This window comes from Tenebrio molitor, chromosome 6 (assembly GCF_963966145.1).
Source record: "Tenebrio molitor chromosome 6, icTenMoli1.1, whole genome shotgun sequence".
NCBI classification, from domain to species: domain Eukaryota; kingdom Metazoa; phylum Arthropoda; class Insecta; order Coleoptera; family Tenebrionidae; genus Tenebrio; species Tenebrio molitor.
In genome coordinates, this window is record NC_091051.1 from 13791221 (window position 1) to 13818595 (window position 27375).

A 27375-nucleotide genomic window follows, 5' to 3' on the forward strand; every position below is an offset into this window, starting at 1 on the left:
CTCAAAAGTAAATAAACAAGCTCTTGTCGTTTGAGGAGAAGAGGCCTGATTGTTGTGCTTGTTTTGGAGCTTCTTTTTTGTGTTAAATCTTTATTATTAACCAAAGCCGGATCCAATCTGTAGCGCCAAGTAAGCATTTGCCAGTTGAAGACAAAAAAGTGGTGCTTTCGACACAAAACAATTTATAATAGAGTGCAGAGGATTAATATGAAGAGAGGTTTAGAGCCACTTCGCACTTCCAGTAAACACAGCAAATACATCACAATAGTGTTAAGTAATTAGAGCGTTCATAAGCTTAAACCATTTAGCGCAACTTGGAAGTACTTATCCGCCATACAGCAGCACATCTAGTGTTAACTATAATGCCTATAATTTAGTTCTTTTGTTTACTGCTTTCCTCGTTTAAATTAGAATAGAAGAGGAAAATTTGAAGCTACAGAAAAGCGTTTTAATATGTTAACAGAGGTTAGAAATTAATGGTATTTTACAAAAAAAAAAAGAAATAAATCTCAACGTGGGCGACTATCCTTGCAATGTGATGGATCTTTCACCAATCAAATCGTTTATCATTCATTACCTCTTTAATCCAACTTCCATTCAATGTATTTTGCGTAATAAATAATAAACCCATTATTCAAGTTGTTGCAAAATAAGCTATAAAATCTTCCCACATCTTACCTAGACGTGAGTTAAATAACGACGATAACTTTTGATTCTAAAAAATTAAGTCTTCAGTGCAACATATTCAACGTTAGAGAAAATTGGGTCATCTTGCATTACCGCGACGGTAAAAGAAGTGTTCAATAGATTAATTTCCAAACGCCAAAAACAAACTTTATTAATTAGTATTGAAAGGGGCAATAAACATTTCAGAGGCCCTGAAAAAACAGCATTCGCTATTGGACAATTACGACAGGGACAATTTTATTATACTAATGAAGAGATCAGTGCGAAGATGGTGAAGTCAGACAAAATCATAAGAAAATAGAACCGACACTAATTCGTAGATTTGGTTTTTCTTAACTTTAGCCAAGTTGACAATTTCTTAAACCCCCTTCTCGTTAAGATTTGTCAATAAAAATTAACCAACAATTTCCCATTTCCTCCATCTTCATTGCTCATTAAAATTATTCTATTCTACTAGTCATTGCTTCTGGATAGAAATGACTTTTCTATTGCACATCTGCTACCGTTCTCGTGATATCTATTTATCACTCATCACTCTTATTCATTTTTATTGAAGTGAAAACTTTTTTAGGCGCGCCACATACATTTTATTCCCGGGCACTTGTCAATTTTAAATTTTCACTGTACGTTGTGTTGTGACCTGACTGACCTCAGTGCAGAGTTGCAGGAGTAACTATATATATACAGTGCGCCCAGAAATGTGGTAGCAACTTTTACACAAAGTGTCACAAGATGGCACTTTCGAAAAGCCAAATTTGTTCAATCTTGCAACATTCAATTTTTGAATTTTTTCAAAAGAATATGTTAAGGAGGTTTTCCGAACAATTTTTACCCCACTAAAATTTGTCGAGATGTCGCTCGAAGGGGTCAGTTATGCATTGAGTACAATGGTGGTCAATTTGAACATTTTCAATAAAATTTAAATTTGAATGTTTTACGTTTGACAATTCTTGACATTTATTTATCCCAATTTAGATAGCGGCGTTGCCATGCATAAAAAAAGGTCTCTGTAAAAAAGTGTCATCTTGCGGGACCAATCGAAAAACTTGCTACCACATTTCTGGGCGCTGTGTATACAGGATATTTCACGAGTGATAATAAGCCTGACGTAATTTAAAATGCAACCCACATTATATTTCCGAAAAAAGCTGGCTACTGTCATTAAAATGTCCGGCTTTTTTTGAAAATGTATTGTGGGTTGAATTTATTATTCTGTCAGGCTTATTATCACTCGTGAAATACCCTGTATAGTCTGTGTGTATAGTTTTATATAATACAAACGATAAAGACACGACAAATATTGTAAGTTTACAGATAAATGTAGGATTTAATACGTAATTCTCAATTATGTATAATGGTTTCAACAATTCATCTAGGTATTGGAAAAATGTGTGTACAATAGCAAAATGTGAAGAGGAAAATGGACAAATTATCATAATACATATTGCTATGAAAACTTGTGTTGTGTTCAATATCATCGTCAAGAAAATAAAACTTAAACATCCAAACCTAACCTCACAAATTTTGCCAGAGTTTACCTCTAAAAGGACGTAGGTATTTGCTGTTTCTATTGAAAAATACAGATTTTTGATGTTTATTATTTAAAAACAGCATGGATTTAAATAATATTAATAACCTATTTATGCCTTGCCCCTTATTCGTCCAAGTACTATCATCTATAATGATATATTTTTTTTATAGAATAGATAGGTACATATTACTTAAAATCAGTAACGAGCATCATAGAAGTTTTCACTTCTGTTGTGCGGTCTTAAGCACACAGTCTTTTTTTCCCTTTACTTTTTGGCTACGAGTTGATCCTCCTAGAGCTAGAGGCAAAAATGTTGTTGTACATCACAATTTTTTCATCTTTCTTTACACCTTTGAGACAGGCGCGTCCATTCTTAATTTGTTTTATTCCGGTGAAAGCTCAACTCCTGCCGCAATCCTAATTGTTGGCGAGCAAGTGAAGAGAATCCAATAAATACCTGTTGCGATTTTTCGCTTGCAGATACGCACTCGTCTCCGCAATAGCCGGTGCATACCACACTCCAAAACGCAAATGATAAAAATAAAGAAAAAGCACAAAGTCATTTCACAGTCTGGCGATTAGACGAGAGGCGAGACGGTGACCAGTGTGAATATTTCCACGCTTATCTGAAACCCTTTGATTTGTGTTTGCTGTCTGAAAAAAGTTTGTTTAGTCTCAGGTCTCGCATATTGACGATAAAATAATAGAGGATTCCGTCTATTTCGGGTTCACGTATCACACGTTTGTTGATCGTGAAGTGTTCTCAAATCGATCGAAGATGTACAAACGGACACGATTAACATGCAGTGAATAGGAAATGCAGTGGTTCGTCTGAAGCTGAAACGAATAATAAATAAACCCAGTTTCACGAGACAGTTTGAAAGACTGGCTAACGTCTTGGGCGAATTTTAGTGCAATGCTCCCAGATTTGCCGGTCGATTCATTTCCGCAAACTATTTATAGTGTTAAATGCAGAAAAGTCGACGCTCTTGGACACTCTGGTGGAGCTTAATGTGGTGTTTATCGCCGGTGTCTTTTTCGGGGATAAGCAAAGGAATCTGCATTATTCCAAGTCCGAAGCAGTAATTATAACGCCGACACGGCCTGTAAAAACAAACTGGGATTTTACGATTATTTTACAAGCCATTACTCCCGCCTGCCTTAATACTTCGTTTCCACATTAATCACGCCGCCGACCGACTTAACGTGCTGATTGACGAAAAAATACTTTAATATCCTCTAAATACCCAAAACGCTTTATTATTAGTTTCATAAACTAGCGAACCATTATTCCTGGGACCGTTTCATTGGACGGTGATCCGGCGTGGTTTATGTTCGCCTTAGAGGAAATGAAATTTTCACGGACGTCAAGAGACAAGTCGTGTAATTATGAAATCTACGAATCCTAATTTTACGAGATGAAGGGTCAAGAATATTAAGATGCGTGAGAGAATTTCTTGTCCACTTGATAATTCGTCATAATCGAATTTTTAGAATTTATTACGGAGCGTGGGTTGAGATGCACGAACTAATTTGTAATCCTGATGGTAGACTGATTATGATAATTAGAACGCTTCAGTTAACTAATAAACCCACTTGATAAGTCAACAGGTGATGGTGGTGTTAGATAGGGAAAGCACCGGGAGGCAGTCGAAGTTTGTTACTGGAAAATCTTCATCACCAGACAAAGAAAGTCGATTCAAATGAGCTTTCATTAATCAAACAGTTCTCAACTCGTCCATTACAGTTATACAATCATTTGTTTTTATTAACATTTCTCTCGCGCTGTACGCAACTATCAAAGCTGCTGAAAATTGCTGAAACTTATTTATAAATAAATCGCCAACAAGCTGTTTACATGTAGTCGCTGACTTAATCTACTTCTAATGAAAGCTATCATCACTTAAGCTTGTTAGACGTGGTCATATTATTTTTCATTCCGATCTATTTAATGCAGCAAAATGGGTCTTTGTTCTTTTTTACAGGGATTTTACAGGGATGATTTTGCTGTTGCGAATCTCATATTTGCTTTGTTTTCTTAACAATCCTTTTGTAATATATTTTCCAACTTTCAGAGAAATAGGAGGGTTAAAATTCCTTAAAAACGTGTTATTGTGATTCAAGCATTCACAATAAACTAAAAAAACTCGTAAGCAAAAACTGAATAGTACCTACCTAAACATGGTGATCTTGTTTTTCATTCTGATTTTTTAAAGCAGCAAAATAATTGTGTTTTGTATTTATCAAGGAAAATCAGGGAAACAAAATCATTATGTGGAATACATAATCAATCTATATATGTATATAAAACTGAATGTCTGTTTGTTTGTATATTTTTTATGCAAATCTACAGTTTTACTCCGATCTTGATAAAATTTTGTACACTTGATCTTCAAAACAAGAAGAAAATTACTGTCTACTTTAATTTTACAAAAACCAACCCCTACTACAATTTTCAACCCTGTTAAGAAAAAAAGACAGGTTTTTCGAGTTGGAAATACCCTCACCTTCGCCGCTTCACCCCTATTTCATCCTCTGAGTATATCGTCACCTTCGCCGCTTGACACCCACAAAAAGCAACCCCTATTATCATTTTTAAGCCTGTTAAGCATAAAAAAAGTTTTTTCGAATTGGAAATCGCGTTTGCATGATATGTTCAGGTGTCATAGTTACATTTGGTTGTTTATAAAAGTAGCAATTTCGCAAAATGTGTTTGAATGATTGTGTTTTACCGGAAGATGTCTTAAATGAAGCAGAACAAGCTTCAAATAGCTTAATACCGGAAAAATCAAAAGGCAGGTATCTGAAATCAAACGAGACAATCAAACAATAGGAAGATCTAAATAAGGTTACAACTGAAAATAAAAGTGTTATGTTAGCGTATTTTCATGAATTGGTAAGTGATCATAGTGTTAGTTTCTTATCGTATTGATCTTTTTGTTTATATAGTCGAAGAAAAAAGTAGTCTACAGTAAAGTTTTAATTATTCTTCGTAAAAAGACAAATTTCATATTGAAATTACTGCGTTTATAGCAATACATGAAAGTAGGAACATAATTTTAAAACATTCTGAAATTTGCGGGCAAAGCCGCGGGTAAAAGCTAGTAATAACATAAACTAAAAAAATATGGGAGACATGTACGAGTATTGTTGGTTGCATCACAAATTTTGTTAGGGTCATCATTATTACTCGTGTTATACATTTTTCAAATAATTTTTTATTTAATACATACTACAAATATATTAATCAAAGATTCTTTAATGTTGGTGCTTTTATGGAATTTTGACAGCTTTTGCGTTGCATTAACAATTGACATTCAGCAAACCAATTTCCGTTGGCATTAATTAATTTTGTCTGTCTGAGAAAAGTACTTAAAAATCAGTACATACTTAACATCAACAAATATATTTCGCTAGCCCATTAGTGTTTTCAATGATTGGTTTAACTTTAAATTAAAAGCAAAGACTTGCTAAGATTGATCGAAATAACCTCGAACGGATACAATTGATGAGGATGAAATTGCAAAATGAAAAGTTTTAACCTAAAAAGTCTTAACTGAAAGTCGATACGATTTATGCCAAGTTCTGTCATTTCCACTCCACAATTCGATAAAATCTAGGACGAATCCTGCTGGGAAACAAATTTGTGAATTGAATTATGCCGACTTGCTGAAACGACACGATAAATGAAACATAAAATCGGCGCAAGTGCTCGTCCATTGATAACAATTATGACGACGGTTCCAGTTTTATTAACAATGTTTTTAGAAGGCACTTGTGAATGGCCGTTTTACGATGAAACGACCGATTAAAAGGCATTGTCTGTCTCGTGATGAACGAGGTTTCAGCCGGCACATTACGTTCGATAACATCTAATCCACGTAAAATGAAGACTTTACATTTTACAACGCTAAACCAGGAGGATTCTCGCAAGAACGAATAAAAAATAAAATTTATAACGTCCATAAAGGCGATGCGTAATCGTCTTGAGATAAAATATTCATCAACAATGTTGCGTGACCTCGCTTTATAGGGTGCAAGCAGAAGAATGCGGTGTATGCAAAAGTTCGCCCCGCCTTGAAATTTTTCTCGAGTAAATCACCAGAGCGATCTGACAGAGCCCAAGAAAGCGACTGGAACAATTGAGGGAGTACTACATCATGAGGTATTGAAGCCACCCACGCGAGCAACAAAGTTTAAAGAGAGCCATGCATGCAGATGAACCGGGACATTCACATCTCTCTCGTTTATTACCTATCATCGTAAAAATTATTTATACTTACGTAAAAGTACAGGTGCACCTGGACCTGGGTCTTGGGTCCGCATCTGGTGTCGAAATTGGCGCAGCAGCCGGTGTCTTCGGCGCACCGGTGCAGGATGGTGCAGTGCGGGGTGTAGGTCTTGCTGGGGTCGGGGTGCTCGCTTTGTACGGAAATCACCCTCGGATGGGGTCTGCGGCACTGCCCTTCCTGTCTCACCTTCATGTAGTGCTCGATCACGGCGCTCGTCGCCTTTGCTGCAACCAGAATTAATTTTCAACTGAAGTGTGGAGGCGACGGGAACTGAATCGCTGCGATCCGACCGCAAAGAGCTGCAAGCTAGAGATGTTTCGGCGGCGGTTTCATTGCCAAATATTTTAATTGCGCTGCACTGTTGGTGGTCGGCGGAAGAACGTCGGAAGCTTCATGATCATGTTGCACGAGATCATTACCGCTTTTTCCATCAACAGGTCATTCTTGTAAAATATTCCCATCAAGTATAAAGAAGTCGTTTAATTCTTTTAATGGACATTTTACAGTGGATTTGATTTCAGGAGCAGCCATTTTATGTAAGGCCAAGTGCTGACTGAAACTGTAAATTGTTTAACTTACGAACAAGACATATTTGTCTGACGTTTATTTTTCGGCTTCACATTTTTTAATCTCTTGGGATGATTTTATGCAATCGCCGAAACTTTCCGTTCTGATCAATTCTCGGTATTGCTCTACTCCGTATAAATAAAAGTCCTGGTGGAAAATTTATTCTTCAAAAAGTTTATCAAAACGCAATTCATCAAACGACAACGCGGCACCGAAACGATTTATCAAGAGAGTAATTTATCAAAAAATTCATTTGTGGAACGGCGATAATTGACACAACGTGATATGAATCTGAAATGGTTTTTTAAATTTTCGTTTCAAACTGAAGAGTCCTTCCAGCACCTGTTGGCAGCCCTAACAGGTCCGCTTGCAATATATCTTTCCTAGTGAAACATTATTATGCTACAAAAATTAATTAGGTAACTAAATTAAATTAAATTGCTGTAAAATATGAAAATCAAAATTTATCATTCTTATCCCTCATGAATGTGATTGTTACCAATGTATTCTTTTGTTCTTTAATAAAAAACACTTGTTCTAAAATTTGAACTTGACCCAACACTTCTGCTCGTCCAATCAATTCGATTTATTATCGTCATGCTTGATTGCTCTTATTAAATGTAATGTCAAAAATTCAATCAGAAGCGCCTTTATCATTCTTGAAAATAACTTATTTCACAGTGATATTTAAATTGTTAACACATCATCAGTCATCTTATCGTGCAGCTACTCTTCCGTAAATATTTAGATCCATCACATTGCATTGAACTATAAACCCTGACATTATGTAATTCTAGATCTTGGAACAAGTTCGGTCCAATAAAGTCGGCATCAACGTGTATATCATGAATTTATCATCACTTCCGAAACATGTGGCGAGTTCTTACGACCAAAAACTGTAAAAACATAAACTACGTGGGCTACACGTCAAGGATTAACTTCTTCACTTTTCATCACTGCGCTTTCACACCTGGGAACGAATTCCAGGCAATTTATGCGACGTAACGATCCTTAAAAATTCAAATTCGAGCTCGGGGAACAAGTTGGGAGGTCAATTTTGTACATTTCTCCCGAATACATTTTTTATAACTGAACTGTACTTCAGAAAAGATCAATTGCAATTCAGATTACTAAATTATATTTCAGAAAGCATCAGTTTCATTTCAAATTAAGACATAATAAAGCAAACTGTGTATTGATTTCCTGTTAGATCTACAGAGTGTTTAGGGTTTACGCTCCTAACCCTTGAATTAGAGATTACGGATCACAGATCAGCTGTTTAAATCTAACCTCACTTTTTGCGTTGTTATTGTTTTTACTCTGCAGACTGACAAGTGGTGCATAAAAATAAAAACGTGGTTTCGTAGGCATTGCCTGTTGCTAAATCCAATGGAAACTCTCTCCAAAAAATGCTAGTGCCTCTAAGTTGGTTAAAAATGAAAAATGAAATTTACAAAGCGTTGTTTTGCCACACATTTTGGAGCTTTTCGTGCACGAGTATTTCAGCTATTTCCTGACATTTCAAGTCTAGAGGAAATTTCTTCACCCCGAGGGTAATGACGCGTCCCCGGCGACACGAAAAGGTGAAGAATTCCGCTTTGGCCGCAATTTGCTCAAAGATAATGATCCGTGCAAGAAACACGTGATGCAATCGGAATTTGTCCCTTTACTCTTTGGCAAGCCGACGATCCGACAATTGATGCAATCATTGCGCACAGATAAATTGGAAATGTGTTCTTCGTACCGAGCAATTAACGAGTGTTATGACACGAACGCTCCGGTGTAGGTAGAAAGGTGGACGGATAATAAATAAGAGGGACGGCGGCGTTGAAAGACGGAAATCCACTTAGTTGAGTATCCGGGGGCTGCAACGGGGCCATGATCTTCGCGTCGTGCAGCAGACGTACTCTCATTACGGAAATTAAGTCATCGCGAAAGATTAACATAATGATAACCTTCTCGATATTATCAATTTTACGAATTAGCATAAGCGCAGGTTACCTTCGTTAAAAGGTTTGAGATGGAGCTGTTGTCTTCTGCTCTCTTCCACCCTGGAACGGGTCCCGTAGTTGTCCCACTTGTACTTGGTCAGCGACGAGACCGGTGCCTGGACCGGAGGTTCGGTGGCTTCTTCGGCTTGCCACTCGTTGTCCGAGAAGGGATCGTCGTTGTCAGCAACGTCATCCTCGTAATCGTCGAAACTGTCACCGAGGTCGTCGGTCTCGTCTTCCTGAAAAACAGATTAACGAAATTAACGGGACCTGTCGATATGAAACAAAAAGAAAAAACTCGGACGGAATTTCTCTTTAAAATATTGACACTTTCTATGTCGTTGTTTGCGCATACAATTGTCGCCAGTTTGAAGAAGCGTGTTCGGGTTTCGCCCCTGAAGAAGCCTCCAGTTGACTCAGATCCGATCAACATGGTGGTTATTCCACATTTAAAACTTGGAAATTACAGAACAAAAAGATAATGACAGTATTCTCCTATTTGCATAAATAGCACTGCGTTTCTAGTTTTCTATTTTAAATTGTAATTGCCGCAGAAGATTTGCATGTCGAAGTGTGATTATAGGAAAATAATTAACAGTACTTTCTACAAAAGTTATTAAGCGAATTGTAAGTTTCCTGGTTCAATTTTACGATCATATTAACATTTTCTTGTATTGTGGGAAAGAACCTTCAGAGCTGCGCCTTTTGATATCCTCACGCCTTCTTTCTTTTTTGTAAATTACTCGATAAGATCAACAAAAGAATAGAGGGGCGGCTGCAGAGAACAAAATTTCTGGAAACGTGAAGCGTAACTGTCACTTGTCAATTTTGACATTTATGTTAATTTTGTTTAAAAAATGGTTTTCACTCGAGAATACAAAACATTTATGACTGAACCATATTTTCGAAATGAGAACGAAGAAAACGACGACTTCGTTTACCATTCACAACCTTCTTATTGGAGTTTCGACATAACCTTTCTTCATCATCGCTTGAAACTGCGCCACACGTTTTCAGAAGTTTTGTTATCCGCGGCCGTTCCTTATTTCTTTTTTTACTCTGATACAATAGTACTATTGGGGACAAATTACTTTGGTCATCAAAGTCAGTTGACTGACATAAAGTTGTAAAGCAAGGATTAGGATGGTTAACCTTATTTTTTACTACTGTCAACCACTGTCACTGAAAAACTCATCATTGCAAAATGTTAAATACCGAAAAATGGACAACTGAAGGAGATATTCCTAGGAGGAAAAATTGAAAAGGTTTCCACAAGGCAATTTGGCCGATGGACAATCCCCCAGAAACAAGGGAGATGATTCTAAATTTATTTTTGAATGGTGGAAGGTGCCATATTTTTGACAAGAGAAAAGTCAATAATTTGAAATTGTCATCACTATTGACTTGACGTTAATGCTTGGTTTACATTAATTTGTTTTGAAGTGACAGAAGAATGACGACCAAAGTATTTTGTCCCCAATAGTACATGTCCAGATGAAATACTTCATTTAAATAAAAATATTTTTATACTTTGTCACTTACAGATTTAATTAAGAAAATAAACAAGTTATATAAGCAAAGACCTTCATTGGAATTTATTTCCATAACAAAAGGTGTTCACCAGGACTACCGTTTATTTGATAAACATCGGTTCTCCTCTAATCGTTGGTATTTTGTACGAATCATTTTTCTAAATTTGTTTGAGGAGAATTGACAAATTGTTTTTTGGTCCAACTAAATAAAAATAAAACAGGATCTTCAAAGCACATCTCTAGCATATTATTTAATAGAGTAGAGGTGTTGGATTTTCTCATGGACTATGACTCATATCTGCGCAAAGGACGAATATCGGTCCAAGTAGGCGCTACAAACCGACCGGAAAACACCCTCATTCGTTACGTTAGTTTCGCCTCTCTCTCGTCTATTTCCATGTAAAGTAGTCGACGTTTTCAGTTTTCATTTGCAGATTTTTCACTCGTTTATCGCTCTGCCTTCGCGCAGGTATTTCCAAGGTCACAGCTCATGAGAGAATCCAACACCTCTACTAGGTTCAAAAAATTTACTCCAATCAGATTGTTGCCATATTTGAATCTCAGCCAATGGAAAGCCAGTGACGCAATTTTTGATGATTGCACTAGTGCGTTAATTATTGCCATGTGACTTTGCAGATGATGAAAAATATTTTAGAAAAATGTAATAAATGTTACATTTTCGAATTCATAAGTTTATTTTCCTTCGAGGTTTTTTTAAATATTTTTTCCGAGATGTCAGACGTGTCGATTTTTTTCTAGTGCACGATTGCATGAACTTGACACGATGCACTCGCGATGTTACTATTGATAATAGCCCATTAAAACCGCAAATTGGTGTCAATGCTTTATAAATAGGCTTTTTAAAGTAATTAAGCATGGCATTAATTTACTATAATTGACCAATATCTAAGAGTATCTTAAAAACATGTAAATTAAAAAATGTGTCCTTTAAAATACTGGTAACGTTCTAAATTCCTTGGGAGCAGTTTAAGCCGCTGGATACTCTAACTGCATTTTTGTCGTTCTCTTTTGTCCCCCCAACAATTTCCTCCATTAATCAGTCGGAATTTCGTGACTGTGTCTAAAAATGCCACTCAATTGGGACACATGAGTCTATATTTGCGTTAAATACCGTCGGCTTTATCTCAGTCACGTCTAGCTCCAGCACGAAATTTTTCAATTGCAGGTAGAGCTGAAGAAGTCCCCTTCGTCAAATTAGTCGTGGGTAGATAGCTCCACCGAAGCTCTCGTTTTATGAATTACTCATCGATACACTTCAATAAATCTTCAGATAACTCGAATACACATAAATGTATCAAACCAAATAAGGAGAGTCGACAAGTTCAATAATAACCGATTCGTAGAAGATGCATGGGTCGGACTGGGTAATTATCCGTCTAAGCCCACACGAGGATAAGTGCAGGGTCGAACTTTGAGGAACCTGATCTTGCGACATTGCACGTCAGTTCGATTTGGTCGGATCGAAGATCTTCGCCTGTCAGCAAGTGTAACGGTCACGGAGCTCTGCATATGAGATACGCGGGACTGTCAGGATAATGACGGATTAAGTTAAAATTAAAAGAGTTAATTTCACACGTGGTAACGTCAGCGAACACGTGTGCCTCGGTAAAAAATGAGAATGTGTGTCAGACAACAGGTGCTATCTCGGTATTAATAAACCCAACGAGTTTTTGATTTATTATTAGCGGAGGAGTCTTCAAGAGCCGTGAAAAATTTCTATTCGGCAATGAGGAAGTTGCGCCTTCGAGTGGTGCACTTGAACGCAAAAATAACAAAGCGTCTTTGATGTGTTCGTGTTGTCGGTGGCAGTCCGACGGCTTTAGGTGTCGGAAAACAAACGGTTCCGTGATTTCGACATAATTACAGTGGAGTTCCAGCAAATCGCTCGTAATGAAGGATTAATTAAATCATCTTCCCAGCTAATAAAACGCTGTCCTTTTCGAGAGAGTTTAAATTGGTCGGAGCGCCCAACTCGCACTCGTTGCATATTTATAACGAATAAATACTAATTGAGGCGACATTAATGTTACAATGATCTCACTGCCAAGCAAACAACCAATTAAAACATTTCTCTTTTAATTACCCCGGATTGTAAACTAATATCCGAGTTTAGAAAAATTCACACTAGCGCCGTAAATTCGCACCAAACACGCATTATTTGTGGGGCGAGCTCTCGTTAACGCATTAAACATTTCGAAATTGTGCGTGTTTCCCATGGCTCGGAGCGATGTGAATTAGGTAACGACCACATAAAAAAGAAAAAGTTTTCAACAACATCCGTTCATCATTACGCATGCATAAATTTTCAACGATAAAATGCATGACAAATTAGCGAAAGTTCCGATCGGTAAAGATCCATTAATTCTAAATGGGTTTCCCATTTGGAACGGTTCTACCGAGTGGGACCCATATCGGTGACCCCTGAGACCGCATCTCACAGATTAGCTGCGTGTGGTTCAAATTTACATTTTTACAGGCGCAATAACAATTGAATTCGTGTTAAAGAAATCCGATTGGTTGGATTCCATTTAATTCTCACTAATTTCAGGCGGCGCTTAGATAAAGTGTCAATTGGTCGAAGACCACGAGAAAGGTGGACATAAATCTCGTTCATTGATGTTTTTAAGCATTTTTCGGCAATAAAGGTGTCAACACGAATTCCACAAATATTCAGTCTGTGACAAAAATGAAAGAGAAAAAATTCTACTGTATCTCGGAAGAGAATCAAATCTGAGAGAAGTCGGAGTGACAATTTTAACGATATTTACCTCCATTTTTGGAACATTTAATTTTTTCCTGCTCTGTGAATAGCCATTAAAATTTATTATCTTGTATGTTTGAAATTTGTTAAACCGACGTAATGTTTGTAGTGACAAAAATAGCCATCATTATAATAAAATTAAGATATAGGTCGGTGACCCGTCAGTACAAGGGTTTATCATTTAATTAAACCAAAATAATCTTTTTCACACTTCATCGTGTTGGGACGCAATGACTATTATTTTTATTGTTACAGTGAGCCAATTTTTTTGTAATCACTCATCTAACATAAAATTATTAGACAAAATAATCTAATAATAACTATGGCGATTTACTAATGTTTTGTTGAAAGTACACAAGATACAGAACAAATCTGACCCCTGTTTTATTAAGACCGTAAAATATGAAATTGTGACAGTTTCAGGTTCACCGATAATGAGTCTATGTTTATGATTTCAAGTTACATATTTTTGCAACCTAGACCAGACTTTAACAACGTTTATTTTGTTTATTACAAAATAAGAAGAAAAAATTTCGTTGCGGTTGTGAACAGTTTTGTTTTACATCAATAAAAAAAATTAATCATCTAAAAGCCTTCAGATCATCTAGATTTGAAATAAATATCGGGTGTTCATTTAAATTATTCTCAAAGTTGACGTTGAAGAGTCGATTGTGAATGCACCACTCGTCCGTCTGCAGAGTGAAAACACAAACAACAAACAACACAAAAAGTGAGGTTAGATTTAAACAGCTGATCCGTGATCTACTGATCTGTAATCCGTGGTGCGTTCACAATGGACTCTTTAACGATAAATTTAAATGAACACCCGATATATCTTATTAAACATGTAAAACTTGCATTTGCAATATTTCTTTTTCAAGATAAAAAAATTACTTTATGGCGCTTATATTTCAGTTGAAAATAATTTATTTTTTGGGCAATATACTACCTAATCAAAATGTTTTTCAATTGTTAAAAAGTCACAAAGCCTTGTGCTATTTTTGCTTCAACTTTACAATACTTTTAAATTTTAAATGAGTAGCCTAAGTTATTCCTACGCTTCTAATTATCTAACAAAATCCAACTGAAATACTACCGGATGAGAATGATTATCTAATCAACCGGTCTTTAGTGTTTCGATTGTGCAACTGGTATTCATTAAAAAATATTCGACTAAATAAATCTACGTGACATTTGACTCCCAAACTCTACAGAACTAGTAAAATATCCTTAAAGAAAAACTGTCTTCGCAAAGTTTTGGTCATCCCTAGTTGTTTCTATTTTAAACTATCTGGATCAATGTTCATCATTTTCTGAGTTACATAGGTAACAGTTTTTATAATGAGATTTCAATATTTCATATTACTTAATACTTTAGAAGAAAAATAATTTTCGGCTTCCCTACAGTTGTAAAACACCTTTAATTTACTCTTTTTACAGTTACTTTCAAATTAAAGTTCATACCTACCTTACTTTAATTTAGTGTAAGAAAACACATTTTTATCGACTAATAAATAATCACAATCATAATAGGGAAAATACAACCTATCAGGATCAGGTTGGCAGCTCAGAATGTCAAAAAGTTTGACATTTGTCATTTAATAAAATGAAACATTTGGTCAGCCGAAAAAGCTAATAGGTACAAATGTAAGAAATCAGCACTCGGCTTTTCCTCGTGCTTGAAACCTATTATTCGCCCTGTAAAATACTTATACCGTACTCTGACGTAGCGAACTACAAATTTGATCCTGCACGATTTGATTTTCGAAAGAGTGAATTTGCAATGTTATTTTAGTCTTTTATTTAAAAAACATGCAAGTTTCAACAAATTTGAAATATTGGTGTGGAGAACCATACAGGCCGCCCATGTTCCAAAACAATTTTTCAAAATATTGGGTAGTATGCATAAAAATAAGCATTTGCTTATACTATATATTTGTCTTTTTCTATCTAATAGAGTCCATGTATTTCTATCTCTCACTACTACAAGTAAAAGCATTTGCTAATGGTTTATGCATATGACCCAATTTTTAATATGAAAAATGTCAGTAGAATTTGGCAAAAAGCTCCTTTGCGATGATACTTGTGCAAAATTGTCCTTATTCTCAAAACAACTAATCTGATAGGCACCAAAATCAATAGATCTTGAGTCCTCATTGTGATGAACATTTTGAAAGAAGAAACACTCAATTCGGTACATTTTTACAGAAGTTATGGGAAATGAAAGAAAATTGCACAAAATTTTAATACAACAGCACCGATCTGATTGGAGGCAAAATCAATAGACGTGAAGTCCTTACTGAGACAAACATTTTACAAAAATAAAAATAGGGAAAACTAGTTTTCTTTATATTTTGATGATAGAACCATCCTTCCATTTTCTTACGGAACATGAAAATACAAAAATTGCACGTTACAAACACTTGTTTTAACCTTCCCACTGAAATTTCTATTTTTGACAAGTTAAAATAGTCTCATCAGGGCAGAAGTCTGGGGATGGAAGAAACAAGAAGAGGTAAAGAGAGTGCAAGAAAAATATTTAAGAAGAGTGCTAGGAGTGGACAGAGAAACGCCAGGTTACACAGTGAGGGAAGAGTGCAAGAGGAATAGACTGAGAGTGAAAGCGGAAAAGAGAGCGGCAAAGTTTGAAGACAAAATAGATGGAAGGGAAGACTGCAGAGATTCAGATGTAAGAACGAAGAGGGAGAAAACAGGTATTGGATGCAAGGAGAGGAAAGAAGATGTAGGATGTGCTATGAGGAGAGAGATAATCAAGCAGATGTGGAATAGATGCAGCGACATGAGACAGAGGGAGAGAAAGGAACGGGGAGAAATACCGAATGAAGACGGAAGCGAGATAAGATAGATGAAAGAGATATGGAAGAGGAGGGAAAGACCAGAGAGGAAAGGGGTGGGAGATAGGAATTAAAATGTGTTTTCTTGGAATTGGTATTTTATGTTTAAAGAAAAATGTAATCAGGAATTCGAAAGCCGTAGGACAAAATAAAGCATATAATATAATTATTATATATGTATAACACCTAGACTCGTCTGCGGGTTAACTCTTGAGTGTCATCTTTTGTTGAGCGGACAAATGGAATGAAACCATGACAATATAAAAAGCTGTTGTACAACACAATGCATAATAGAACGCATCAAAAATTTAAATACAATTTTGTGGTACAAAAGGAGGAGTTACCAAATAAAATTTTTCATGGACGTAAGATCGCTACAAGCTATCAAAATGTCCGTTTACTGGAGAGCTTCCAGGAATATATCACTGTCACTTTCAATTCTGATTAGGACAAACCTCGGTGTCGCTCATAAATCCATAAACTCAACGTGCTGGAATATTTGATATATAGTGCAGTCTAGTTATAATTTAAAATTTCCTCGGAGTATCCGAAGCATGTTAAATGCTTTATGTCAGAACCGTACACAGTTCTGGCATTGTCGGAGCCATTCGAACATGCAGACCAGTTGTCTCGTACACAACCCGCTGCGCTAATTATACGTGACGGACTTCGAATTTTCTTTTCCTTTTACCAACACCTCACGTTAACACTCAACTGCATCCAAATACCGCAAGAAAAGACGCCGCTGTCGTTACAAGACCGCTGCGATGACAACCGAATCAATAACGCACTGCCGCTTTTTCGTAATCAATTCAAAACGTCCTGATTTATGGCGTAATTGGCTGGAACGCCGTCCTGGAAGGACCGGCAAAATCTTGTAATTTTGCGGCGCCATCGGCTGCGAAAGGATTAGTCTTCGACTATTGGCGAGCAATAAATTCCAATCGCCACAAGATTAAAGTGCAATCCAGTCAGCTTGAGACTGTAAAGCAGTCTGAATCGTGTTTCAGTCGGACTTCTGATGAAAATCTTGCCACGAAATATAACCCATAGAGAACACACGTCCAGGGATTATCATCATCCTTCGTGCATTTTTGCAGCCTCCAACACTTTGCAGCCGATATCGGTGCAACGACGCTCCATCATGGGAATGGTATTTTGTTACGGGTTTATAATGTTGCAATTCATAATAATTCTTATCACGTATTAGAAAATTCCGATTATAAATATAGCTTGGTGTAGTAGCTACACGCTTTTAATAAGCCTATGATGTCATCATGCAAACGCGATATGATTGTTGTCTTGTCCGTATCTACAGTTTTTTCGCTGACGACGTCGAGACCGTTATCTTTCGACTGATAGCACCAAAAGAATTATCGAAGTAGAAGTAGAACCTTGGTGCAATTCTCAAAATTCAAAACTGGCAACCTTGAGAACTTGAACTTCACAAATATATCTTTGCTTTCTTCGTGAAAACGTAAACATTGCATTTGGCTAGATTACAAATTGTCAGTACCGAGATATACTGCGTGCTTTCAAGTCGGGTACAAATGTAATTTCTCAACATAAAAAAAAATTCAAGAATCCATCTAAAGTTGGTTTTGCTTTGTTTTAAATTGCTGCCAGTGATTATGATTTTTCCTCGAAAAAAATTAACGACTCACTAATGAACTCTACTTAATTATACATAAATCTTAATTTTGAACCAGCTCTTAATAGCATTGCGTGACTAGATGTACGAACTAAATTATTAAAATGCAGAAAAGTTGATTATATCATGTTTTCACATCTAGATTAGATTTTATTTAATTAATTACAGCAATATTAGGCTTAAATGGAAGTACCTAATCAATTTCTAAAAGGCAAGGCCTATAATATCAATTTAATGGACGAGTTATTACTAACAACATATTCGTAATTAGTTTCAGATAACCTAAATAGTGATTAAAGGATGATTATTTAATAAGCATTTCCTGTATTGATAGAAGTCAATAAAAATGAAAAATTTGTCAACAAATTGGTAAACTGTCAATTAAATAGTTACCGAATTTTTTTAAACAAAAATAATAATAATAATAGGCACTTCCCGTTACATATTTCGGATAAAATAATGTTTAGGTGCAGAGTAAAAACACAAACAACGCAAAAAGTGAGGTTAGATTTAAACAGCTGATCCATAATCGTGGTGAAAAATTAAGTTTCCTAAAAAAATTAAAATCTTATTTCACTATAACAAATGAAGAAAAAACTAAACAATATGAATGTGAATAACAATAAATAGTTTAATTTTGTTAAATTTCAACTAAAAACAAATAAAATCTTTCTGGGAGCTCAAAATTCATGGTAAAGATAGAACTGTTCCCTGTTGCAAAAAATATTCTCGACAGATTAAATCTAAGAGATGTCCTATTATTGTTAGTGGGCAGAACGGAATCCCGGATAGATCCTTGATGATGATAAGTGACGAAAAACAAAGAAAACCTCTCACACCAAACAATTGAAGTCAACATCTCCGCGTCTCGCCAGTGCAATCAATACGACCAGCTCAACCTCTTGATGATGGCAATTTGGTTGGCGAAACGCGTCTCAATCGAATACAACAGCTCTGTTTACATTCCATGTCCCATCCTTCACCTCTCACATATCAAAATCTCCAACAAGCACGGTCCCGTTTAGCACATACGGAGTAAATCCTGCCGCAGGACGTTCAAAAAACAAGGTCCAATTACACAAAAACCAATATCCCTAACCTCTTTCTTGTTATTAAGCAAACACACGTCCACAAGAGCAAAAGGCAAACAGTTTTTATTACGGCCGGCCAGACAGTCGGTTAAGCAAACAATATGGATCGTGAAGATGACCATTACGTCTATTCTTCATGCAACCCCTTCACCATAAACCGCTTATTATGTTCGATTAGTATCGCATAATTCGATGATCAGCGCGGCATTTTTATGGAGCGACGAATCCGTTCGCCGGATCGCACTCTTCAGGCTGAGACCGGAGAATGTGAACTGTTTGTCTTTGTGATAATTAACCAAGTGCTAGGTCAGTGTTCCATGTAAATATTGGCTTTGGCATTTTACACCGATCTTTAGGCTACCGATGTCTTGTACAAACAGGTAAAACGCGTATCGGGTATCGAAAAATCGCCAATCAAACAGGGAGTTACGGTCTCCTTTTTACCACGCGGTATTTGCTCAGGATTAATTCTTACGGTCCTTTGTTTGAACATCGTAAAGTGCAACGAAATAGACACCTCGTAAATTTCGCAGATGTTTCAACAAAGGGAGTCCACGATGAAAATAGTCGACCTTAATTGTAATAAAAATTGTCAAGGTAACAAACGATTGGACGTTGGGCAACAATTTGTAAAAGCGTCGTGTAAAAATGAAATACGGACATCATTTTTTAATTAGTTGGCTTTAATGCCATGTAAATTGCATTTTATGCAGTTATTCCTGTTGCATCTGTCGCAACGTACCATTATGACTATTTTATGCCTGCTACCATTAACTCCCATGGTCAATTGTAATTATCGAGCCATAAATGCGCAAAGTAAAAAATGATGTTTGTTATCCTTTGCGCTATCATTTTCGATGGAAACTTGTGGTCTGTGTGTCGTTTTAACGGCCTTTTAATCGTTGCCAATTAATCCCTAATTGAACGTTTCATTTCCAATTTCTCCGGCAGACTGTCTGTCTGTACAAAGAATGATTTATTGGCGGCTAAATTATGCACATCGCTGTGAAAGGCGGTGCTAAAAATAACATTTTAACACTTTGCTTTATTGTTCAATTCGTACTTGCTTACATCATGTCACTCTAATTGATCCATCATGGGTTGGCCAATTTTTCACAACCACGCGATGGTACCGGAGGAAGTGAGCAACGGTTTAAAAATGTTAAGCTGGACTAAAATTAACTGTCGAAGCTCCTTCGAGTGCGCATTATTTATACTCGAGAGTGGTACAAGGACCCGAAGCAAGTGCAGGTGATGGTCCGAAGGCGTCCAGAATGCGGTAATCTCGCATTTTTACCACGTCCGAGTCTTGATAAACGTGCGAAAGTCCGTCTCCGGATTTAATTAAACGTATAGGGTGTGTTTTTGTAATAAGCCGATTTGCATTTGACTGACAGCATTTCCGGGATCGTTTCGCTACGAAACAAAGGAAGAGACGAGGATTACAAAAATTTGTGCATTCCATTTTTAGTATCCGCCCTTGTGTTTTATTGTTCAGAATTTATCAGATCGCGTTTGTACGAGAATGAGTCAGCGAAGATTCTCTCTTCTATTGTGGGATGATCGCGAGTCTGGCAAGCTCCAAATCAAAACAAAGCTGAAAGGGTTTTGTTTTGAAATCGATAATGCGAATTGCGACATTTAAATCTGTTTAATGACGGGATTCGGTGCACGTTTCGACAAGTTCGCCCAATAAAACCGATAGCGACGACGTAAACTGGAGCGTTTGGCACATTTCCGAAACTTCAAATTTCACACACGGAGATTGCTGAATTAAAAAGTTTTCGAGTGACATTTATTTTACGGCCGAAGCTATTTTAAAAGGAGCCGACACGTCAAACCACTCAAACCGTATATTAATTAATGCATACGTTGGATTAAGTGTTTTAGTGTGCAATAATTTCATTCCGGTCTTCAGTAGGTATGGCAATAAATAAAGTATTATTTGCGGCAACCGAAGAAGTCTACAGTTTAATATGTTGAAGGTTGTTCTACACAAAAACAAAACTGATGTAGTAGGAAGGTTTCTGAAAGTTTAAAAATTTAATAACGTAAAGTGCCACTTAGCAACTTGCTCTCATATCCAACCATTAAACAAATATCTGGACTAGAGAATCAATATTTGATGTTAAATCTAAAAAAAAACTTAACGGATTTTTAATGCACACATTTTCAACGGGACTTTCAGGGATTACAGAAGGTGGGGAGTGGTTTTCAAAACTACAAACTATGAGAAGAGAAACAGCAAACAAACAGAAACGTTCAAATTGACGCCAGTAGCTTCCAAATAAAAATACATAAATTGCATCGAAAATTTCTGCATTTCATACAACAAATTTAACTTTCTGTTTTTGGACTTTGCGTCTGTATGAAAACTACCGTGTGAGCAACAAGTACTGTTTGACTTGGCAATAAATTCTGGTGACTTTTATGTCATGTTCCAACGAGAAAACCATTTTGTTAATAAAAGATTACAAAAACTGTGACGTTTAAATTTGAAATGTATGCTAGGTGTCAATGATGTCAATAAAACAAACTCAAATACTTGTAGGTAATTCACAGTCTTGAAAATTTCGTGTAAGTTTTTGAATTGCCAACTGAAACAATTATTGTTGCTCACCCGGTGTTAGAAATTAGCTAGAAATTCGTGTTTTGAAACAAACTAGTGCAATTTACTTTTTCATGACGAAAATAAAATGTCAAAATAAACGCGAAAACAAAACGAATTTTGATTTAAATTCGATGAACCTATTAGCTGCTTTCCAGGTATCTACGCGAGTAGTTCCGAACTACTCCAGGAGTACAAGTGTTCCATGTAATTTGTGGAACTACTCCAGAACTACTCCGTTATACCCTTCCCCTGCCCCCTGAAGTACCTACCTAAATTTTGGTATAGTCCATTTTTTAATTATAGTCCGATGTATCAATTAAAAAGCAGAACAACTGTCATATTGCTATCTCTTTTCAACATAATGTAAACAAACTATTGAATTCTTGTACGTATTGTATTAAGCGTGTCCCACTATGCATCTCGCTTTAGCATGTGCGATTAGAGCAAGACGCGAATTGTACGTTTATTCCACTCGATTCCACTAGCGACGTCAAATTTTTAGGTTACGTTTTAACCACGTTATTTGTGATAATTTTGTTTAATTTTGCTTGAAATGTCCTCCGTATGATGCCAACGAAAAGCATGTGAACAGATTCATTTACAGAATTTGTAAATTGCAAAAATAATATTGGAATTGCGCGGAAACTTGCAAGACTGGAAGTTAACAGGTAAGGGGGTAAACTAATTCATAGAGAGTTGTTTTGTGTTCATGGCGTTGCCGAAACAAAATCTAGGAGGAAAGAAAGACAGTCTAAACGTGGTTGTTTAGTGCTGTTTTCAACAATTTTTAATATATCTGACCTATTAGTTGATACCTATGTAAATAGTTATCAAAAGCGTTCTGAAGGGAGCGGTTTTTTGAAAGATAAAAACCAAGAAAGCACGAAAGAACACAATATCTGTCTCATGTTGCCTAAATAAATTTTCAAATATTGGTAGAACCATGCACTGCTGTCAAATGTCGAAAGCAGACGCAGGTCATGTCGACTTCTTGATTCGGACTAAGCTCATCGGACTATAATAAAAAAATGGACTATACTCGGAGTTTTTTTGTGGTGGGGATGTTAAGAAATGTCAAATATACGGCGGGAATCGGACTCAGATGACACTAATGACAGTGTACAGTGCAGGAGTAAATTCGGCGTTCCAAGCGGCACAAACCAATGAACAGTTCGGCGTAGAACTGTTCGGAGTAAATTACTCCCACTTGGAAAGCAGCTAGTGTCACCGACGCCAATGAAGCGCTAGCCAGAACACCCCGAGTTTTGCATCCCGGAGTTTTGTTACGGACCAATCAAATTATTTCACATGCCCTCGACTTTTTTTTTCTAAAGTGATCAAACTACCAAAGAAGTCAGGCCGGTAATACCAAAAATGGTGAACCGCTCTCAATCCTTGTTGCAATGGTTTTTCGACCATAATTCCTATTAAAAGTTAATTTTTTATTCGACACTGTCAGAATTTGAGAATTTTCTCCTGTGTGAGCGGATTTTGATAAATGTTAAAACGAAACGTCAACCTAATTTTAAATATTTTAAACGAATTGGAGCCTAAAGGGCTCGTCGAACAAAAAAAAAGGTTGTATTCAACTCGTTCGTGTGTAAATTGGGCTTTTTATGGCACTCATGGGCTTTTAAAACGCTCGTTTCCCTCTCGTTTTAAACTGCCCCACTCATGCCATAAAGAGCCCAATTTACACACGAACTTGTTAAATAAACTACTATTTCTTTACGAAACAGTGTTAAGTGTTGTACTCCAAAGCAAGAATTTTTCATTGTCGCCCTTTCCCAAAACGCGGTGGTGACACTAGTCAAAATTTGATAATACAGAAGTATCGATAAAGAACCTGATCGGAGCAGCGTCCGTATGTTTTGGTTCGAAAAATATTTGACAGTTGTTACTTTGAGGTTATCTTTTTTTTTATGTTAACTACTGAACACAGTAATTCCTTTTGGAATCAAATTTTAAGAAATTGGAAAATAGTCTTATTACGTCTAAGGGGTGGGAGTTTATCTGTAGGTACAGTCGATGGACAAATAAAACTGGGACAAAAATCACTTAAGTCAAAATTTACAAATTTGCATCGTTTAATTACGGCTTTATCGCAAATAGGTTAACTTTGGTATGACATATTATATAGACACTGACAAATATATTCAATAGTCTAATTTACATAGATTAAATTTTATTTGTCCATTGACCGTACTTCAACTGAACACATTTTTGTTGACCTTATTGATTTATTGTGATACTGATAAGTGTTGAGGGAATTCCTTCAGAAATTGCTGCATTGCCAAAAGTGAAATTTATTCTTTGAAAGCATTTTTGTCATGCAACGCTTACTTTATACTTAGATTTGTAAAACAAAAAACAAAAAAACAAACGGTAACAGTTATTACAACCGTATTATTAATTTGTATAATTAATTAATAAGCTAGTTTTGTATAGAACTAAAACTATTCTCTAGTATTTCTTTAAGTAATAGATCAGCAGGACCTAATAGTTTATTTAACGAGTTCGTGTGTAAATTGGTTTTTTTTTGGCATGAGTGGGCCAGTTTAAAACGCGAGTGAAACGTTTCACGTTGAATACGTTTTTTTGTTCGAGGAGCCCCTTATGCTCCAAATCGTTTAAAATCTTTATAATTAGCTTGACGTTTCGTTTTGACAAATTGTGACATTTATCAAAATCCATTCACACAGGAGAAAATTCTCAAATTCTGACAGTGTCGAACAAAAAAATATCTAAGAGTTTAATTATTTGTCGCTTAACGTTACCAATCAGCAAGTTAAGCTTTTGAAGTTGAAGATTTTTCTAGTTTAGTTCCTAACATATTGAACACTTTTATTCCTTGTACGTATGTATATTTTTGTACCTTGTATATTTATCCAGTTTTAAATTTGTTTTGTTATCGGTTTGGTTAAGCGCCTCTGAGAACCCCTCGCTACGTCGACCCTTTGTTTTTGTTGTGGCTTATCCAGAGCTCTTCTTGATTTAAATAACCTCCAGCCTGAAAAAATTTTGCGGAGATATTTACGACCCAAACCGTAAGTTTAAAAATGTAGGCCATACCACCCAGCAATTTTGATTAATTCTTTCGCAACCGTCAAAGTAATTTAGTGAGGTTCCAAAATATATTCGCTTCAGGTATGCATTTAAATTTGTTAAAGACACATCCATTAACGGTGTCGTTGATTAAATTACCTCACGTAGTTTTGAAGAAACTGAATTAAAATGCATCGAGGAGGTTGTTGCAAACAGTAAGGCGATTTTTCTCTTGTTGACTTAATGATGTGACAAGGCTCACGTTTATTATGCATTTACTAATTGGATAACGTCATTTGAAGACATTAACATATACGACCACAAGCTGATTTATACTGAACCCATTCTGCTTGTGACGTATTGAATAATCCTCCTCAGCAGGAAGACAATTTAACTAAGTTTCGGATAGGTTTGAGGCGCACAGGCCGACACGTTTGCGTTAACAAACTCTTATACACTGCATTAATTTAAATATTTTCAGAGACGCAATAAAACAATCTTGTGATTCTGGTTAGTTTTATGCGGCATTGTAATTTCTCTGTTAAATATTCAAAAGGGCCAACTGCAACGGACGTTGCTTCTGGTGCTTAAGTCGCTGATTCAAGGCAAAATTAATTACCCGTGGGCAATTCTCAGTTCTCGGAATAAATAACGAAAGCGTTGACTAAATATTTGTTGAATTTTGCACGTCTTATTGTAATCGACTGGATAATGCACACGAATGCAGTCCGCATTAAGAAACGTGATAACATTGTTTGATCATTCTATATCAAGCAGCATGTTAATGAACTTAAGTAACAGGAAGCTTTACTGCCTCAATCGCGCTTTCGCGACTCTTCTCCACCTCTCGTTTGTTTATCGACGTCATAATCAAACATGCAGGCGCTGCACGTCCCGCGCTTTATGTTTTTGGATTAAAATTCAGAAATGGTGAGGCTCCTGTCACGACATGTCCGCTCGTAAATTATCCAGGCATTCCTGAAAGTCCCGCAAAGTCGCGCAACCTTTTCAACTCGTCCTTATTATGCAACGGATCCTCTCGATAGCGCGTTGCAATAAATTGCGACCTTGGAGATTCACAATGGACAAATGCCATGCAGAAAACTGGTTGTTATTTGCGACCGGAGTTTTATCCGAACCCCCCGGAACCCGCACGGAGGTGGCCAATAACTTCTTGTTCTTGTAAGGAGTCATTAAGAGCGAACGCAGACAGCTTGGGACGCACTTGCGTGACATGAATGAGCTCCCGATGGGATTAATCGGATCAGATTTTGTCGAGCTTTTCCCACACTGCAGATGCTCGATAGTAAAAGAACAAATCCTAAATTGAAAAATAAAAACCGGAAGCTTCGCAAAAATGAAAGTGAGAGTAGAGCGGCCAATCAAGAAGAAATTCTTTGGACTCAGACTTCTTGGGATGTGGAAGTTGCATTTATTATTTTCTGGCAGAAGGAAAAGAAATCGGAAAGCAAGAACAGGAAAATCTGTGAGAGTGGTTTGAGCCTTGACAAAAAATATCAAAGTTAAGGCTTTCTCAAGACTTGCAGAGTTTTAAAAAATATCCAGAATCTGGTTCCCATGTGCTAAGTAAGGTGCTAAGAACTCTTGAGATTCTTTTTATTCTCAAATCTTCACAAACCTGAAACGTGGTTTGTTCTAGATAAAGAAGTTAAAGACTTTGAAAGACATTTCAGCTTGCTCGATTTTTTTTCCTAAACAGACAAATAAAAGAGTCATGAAACTTATAAACTGGAGGATGGTCAGATCAGTCTGCTCTCGAAACAACGCCCCAAGAAAATTATTTGATGTTACAATTTAAATTAAAAAAATCTCCTTGATGGTTCTTGAGAATAATTGGGGCTACTTGGGACTCATTTGTACCAAATTTACTGCGGTCTGTTTTACAAATCCTCTTGTTTCCCTCACTTCATCCCTATTTACGGCATTCTTTAAGAAATTTATGTTTCTCCGTGTTCCCCGAAAAAAAAATAATAGCTGAAAATAACACGGGTGGACCACTTTGTGGCGTGGTGGTAGTAAAAGAGCTGTGCATTAGATGCAACATTAATTCGATGCGTTTTTATAACCGCGGTGGTCTCATAATTACGGTAATAACGTTTCTTCGGAGCCGTTTCGCCCTTAGCTATTCCTAATGCGTATTATTGCCACGAACCGGCGGCTCCAGTTTTACTCTTTCTGACGTTGAATAATCTCCACTTGACGGACAAGACGCGGTGGCAAATTAATTATTGAAGGCAGCATCGGATCGGGAGTAAGATTGTTGAGGAGGGTGCACACAGAGTCGGGAGATTTCTTGGTCGGGCGGAATTCCTCAGCAAATGAAAGGGCGTTCTGCGTGCCGGAGGAATGGACGCGGAATGTTGAGATTTCCTTGACAATGTGTTCGTTTTGTCAGGGTGTAATTGCCGTCATTAGCGGATTCATGAGGCGTGCGTGGCCAAAGAAGGGCGTACTCACGTCGGCACAGGCTCACGTCCATAACTCAAAGCGACCTACGCGGCTCATCACCATCGTAATGTCATCACTGGAATCGTATTGTTTTTATGCGGACTTTTATTCGGGTGTAAATTGATAGGACTAGGTGTGTTACTGTTACACATGCATATGCAACACGTGGGTGCAGTTGGGGGTTATGCAATAAATTGCAGCGAGCTGGATCTAGCGTTTTAACGCTGGAGTGCCAAAAATGTCAACTACATATTACGAAAATTTAACTCTC

The 27375-nt window shown here is 36.7% G+C and overlaps 1 protein-coding gene across 3 annotated transcripts in view; it reads right to left on the reverse strand.

The window, feature by feature from the left end:
* Positions 1-27375, reverse strand: part of LOC138132840 (uncharacterized) — a 48237-nt gene that overhangs the window by 1283 nt on the left and 19579 nt on the right. For all 3 annotated transcript variants that reach the window (XM_069050510.1, XM_069050508.1, XM_069050509.1), the window contains exons 3-4: positions 9079-9307; positions 6502-6734 (exon numbers count right to left, since the gene is read on the reverse strand). In XM_069050510.1, coding sequence (XP_068906611.1) covers positions 6502-6734; positions 9079-9307 — 462 coding nt within the window. The remainder of the gene's footprint in view (positions 1-6501; positions 6735-9078; positions 9308-27375) is intronic.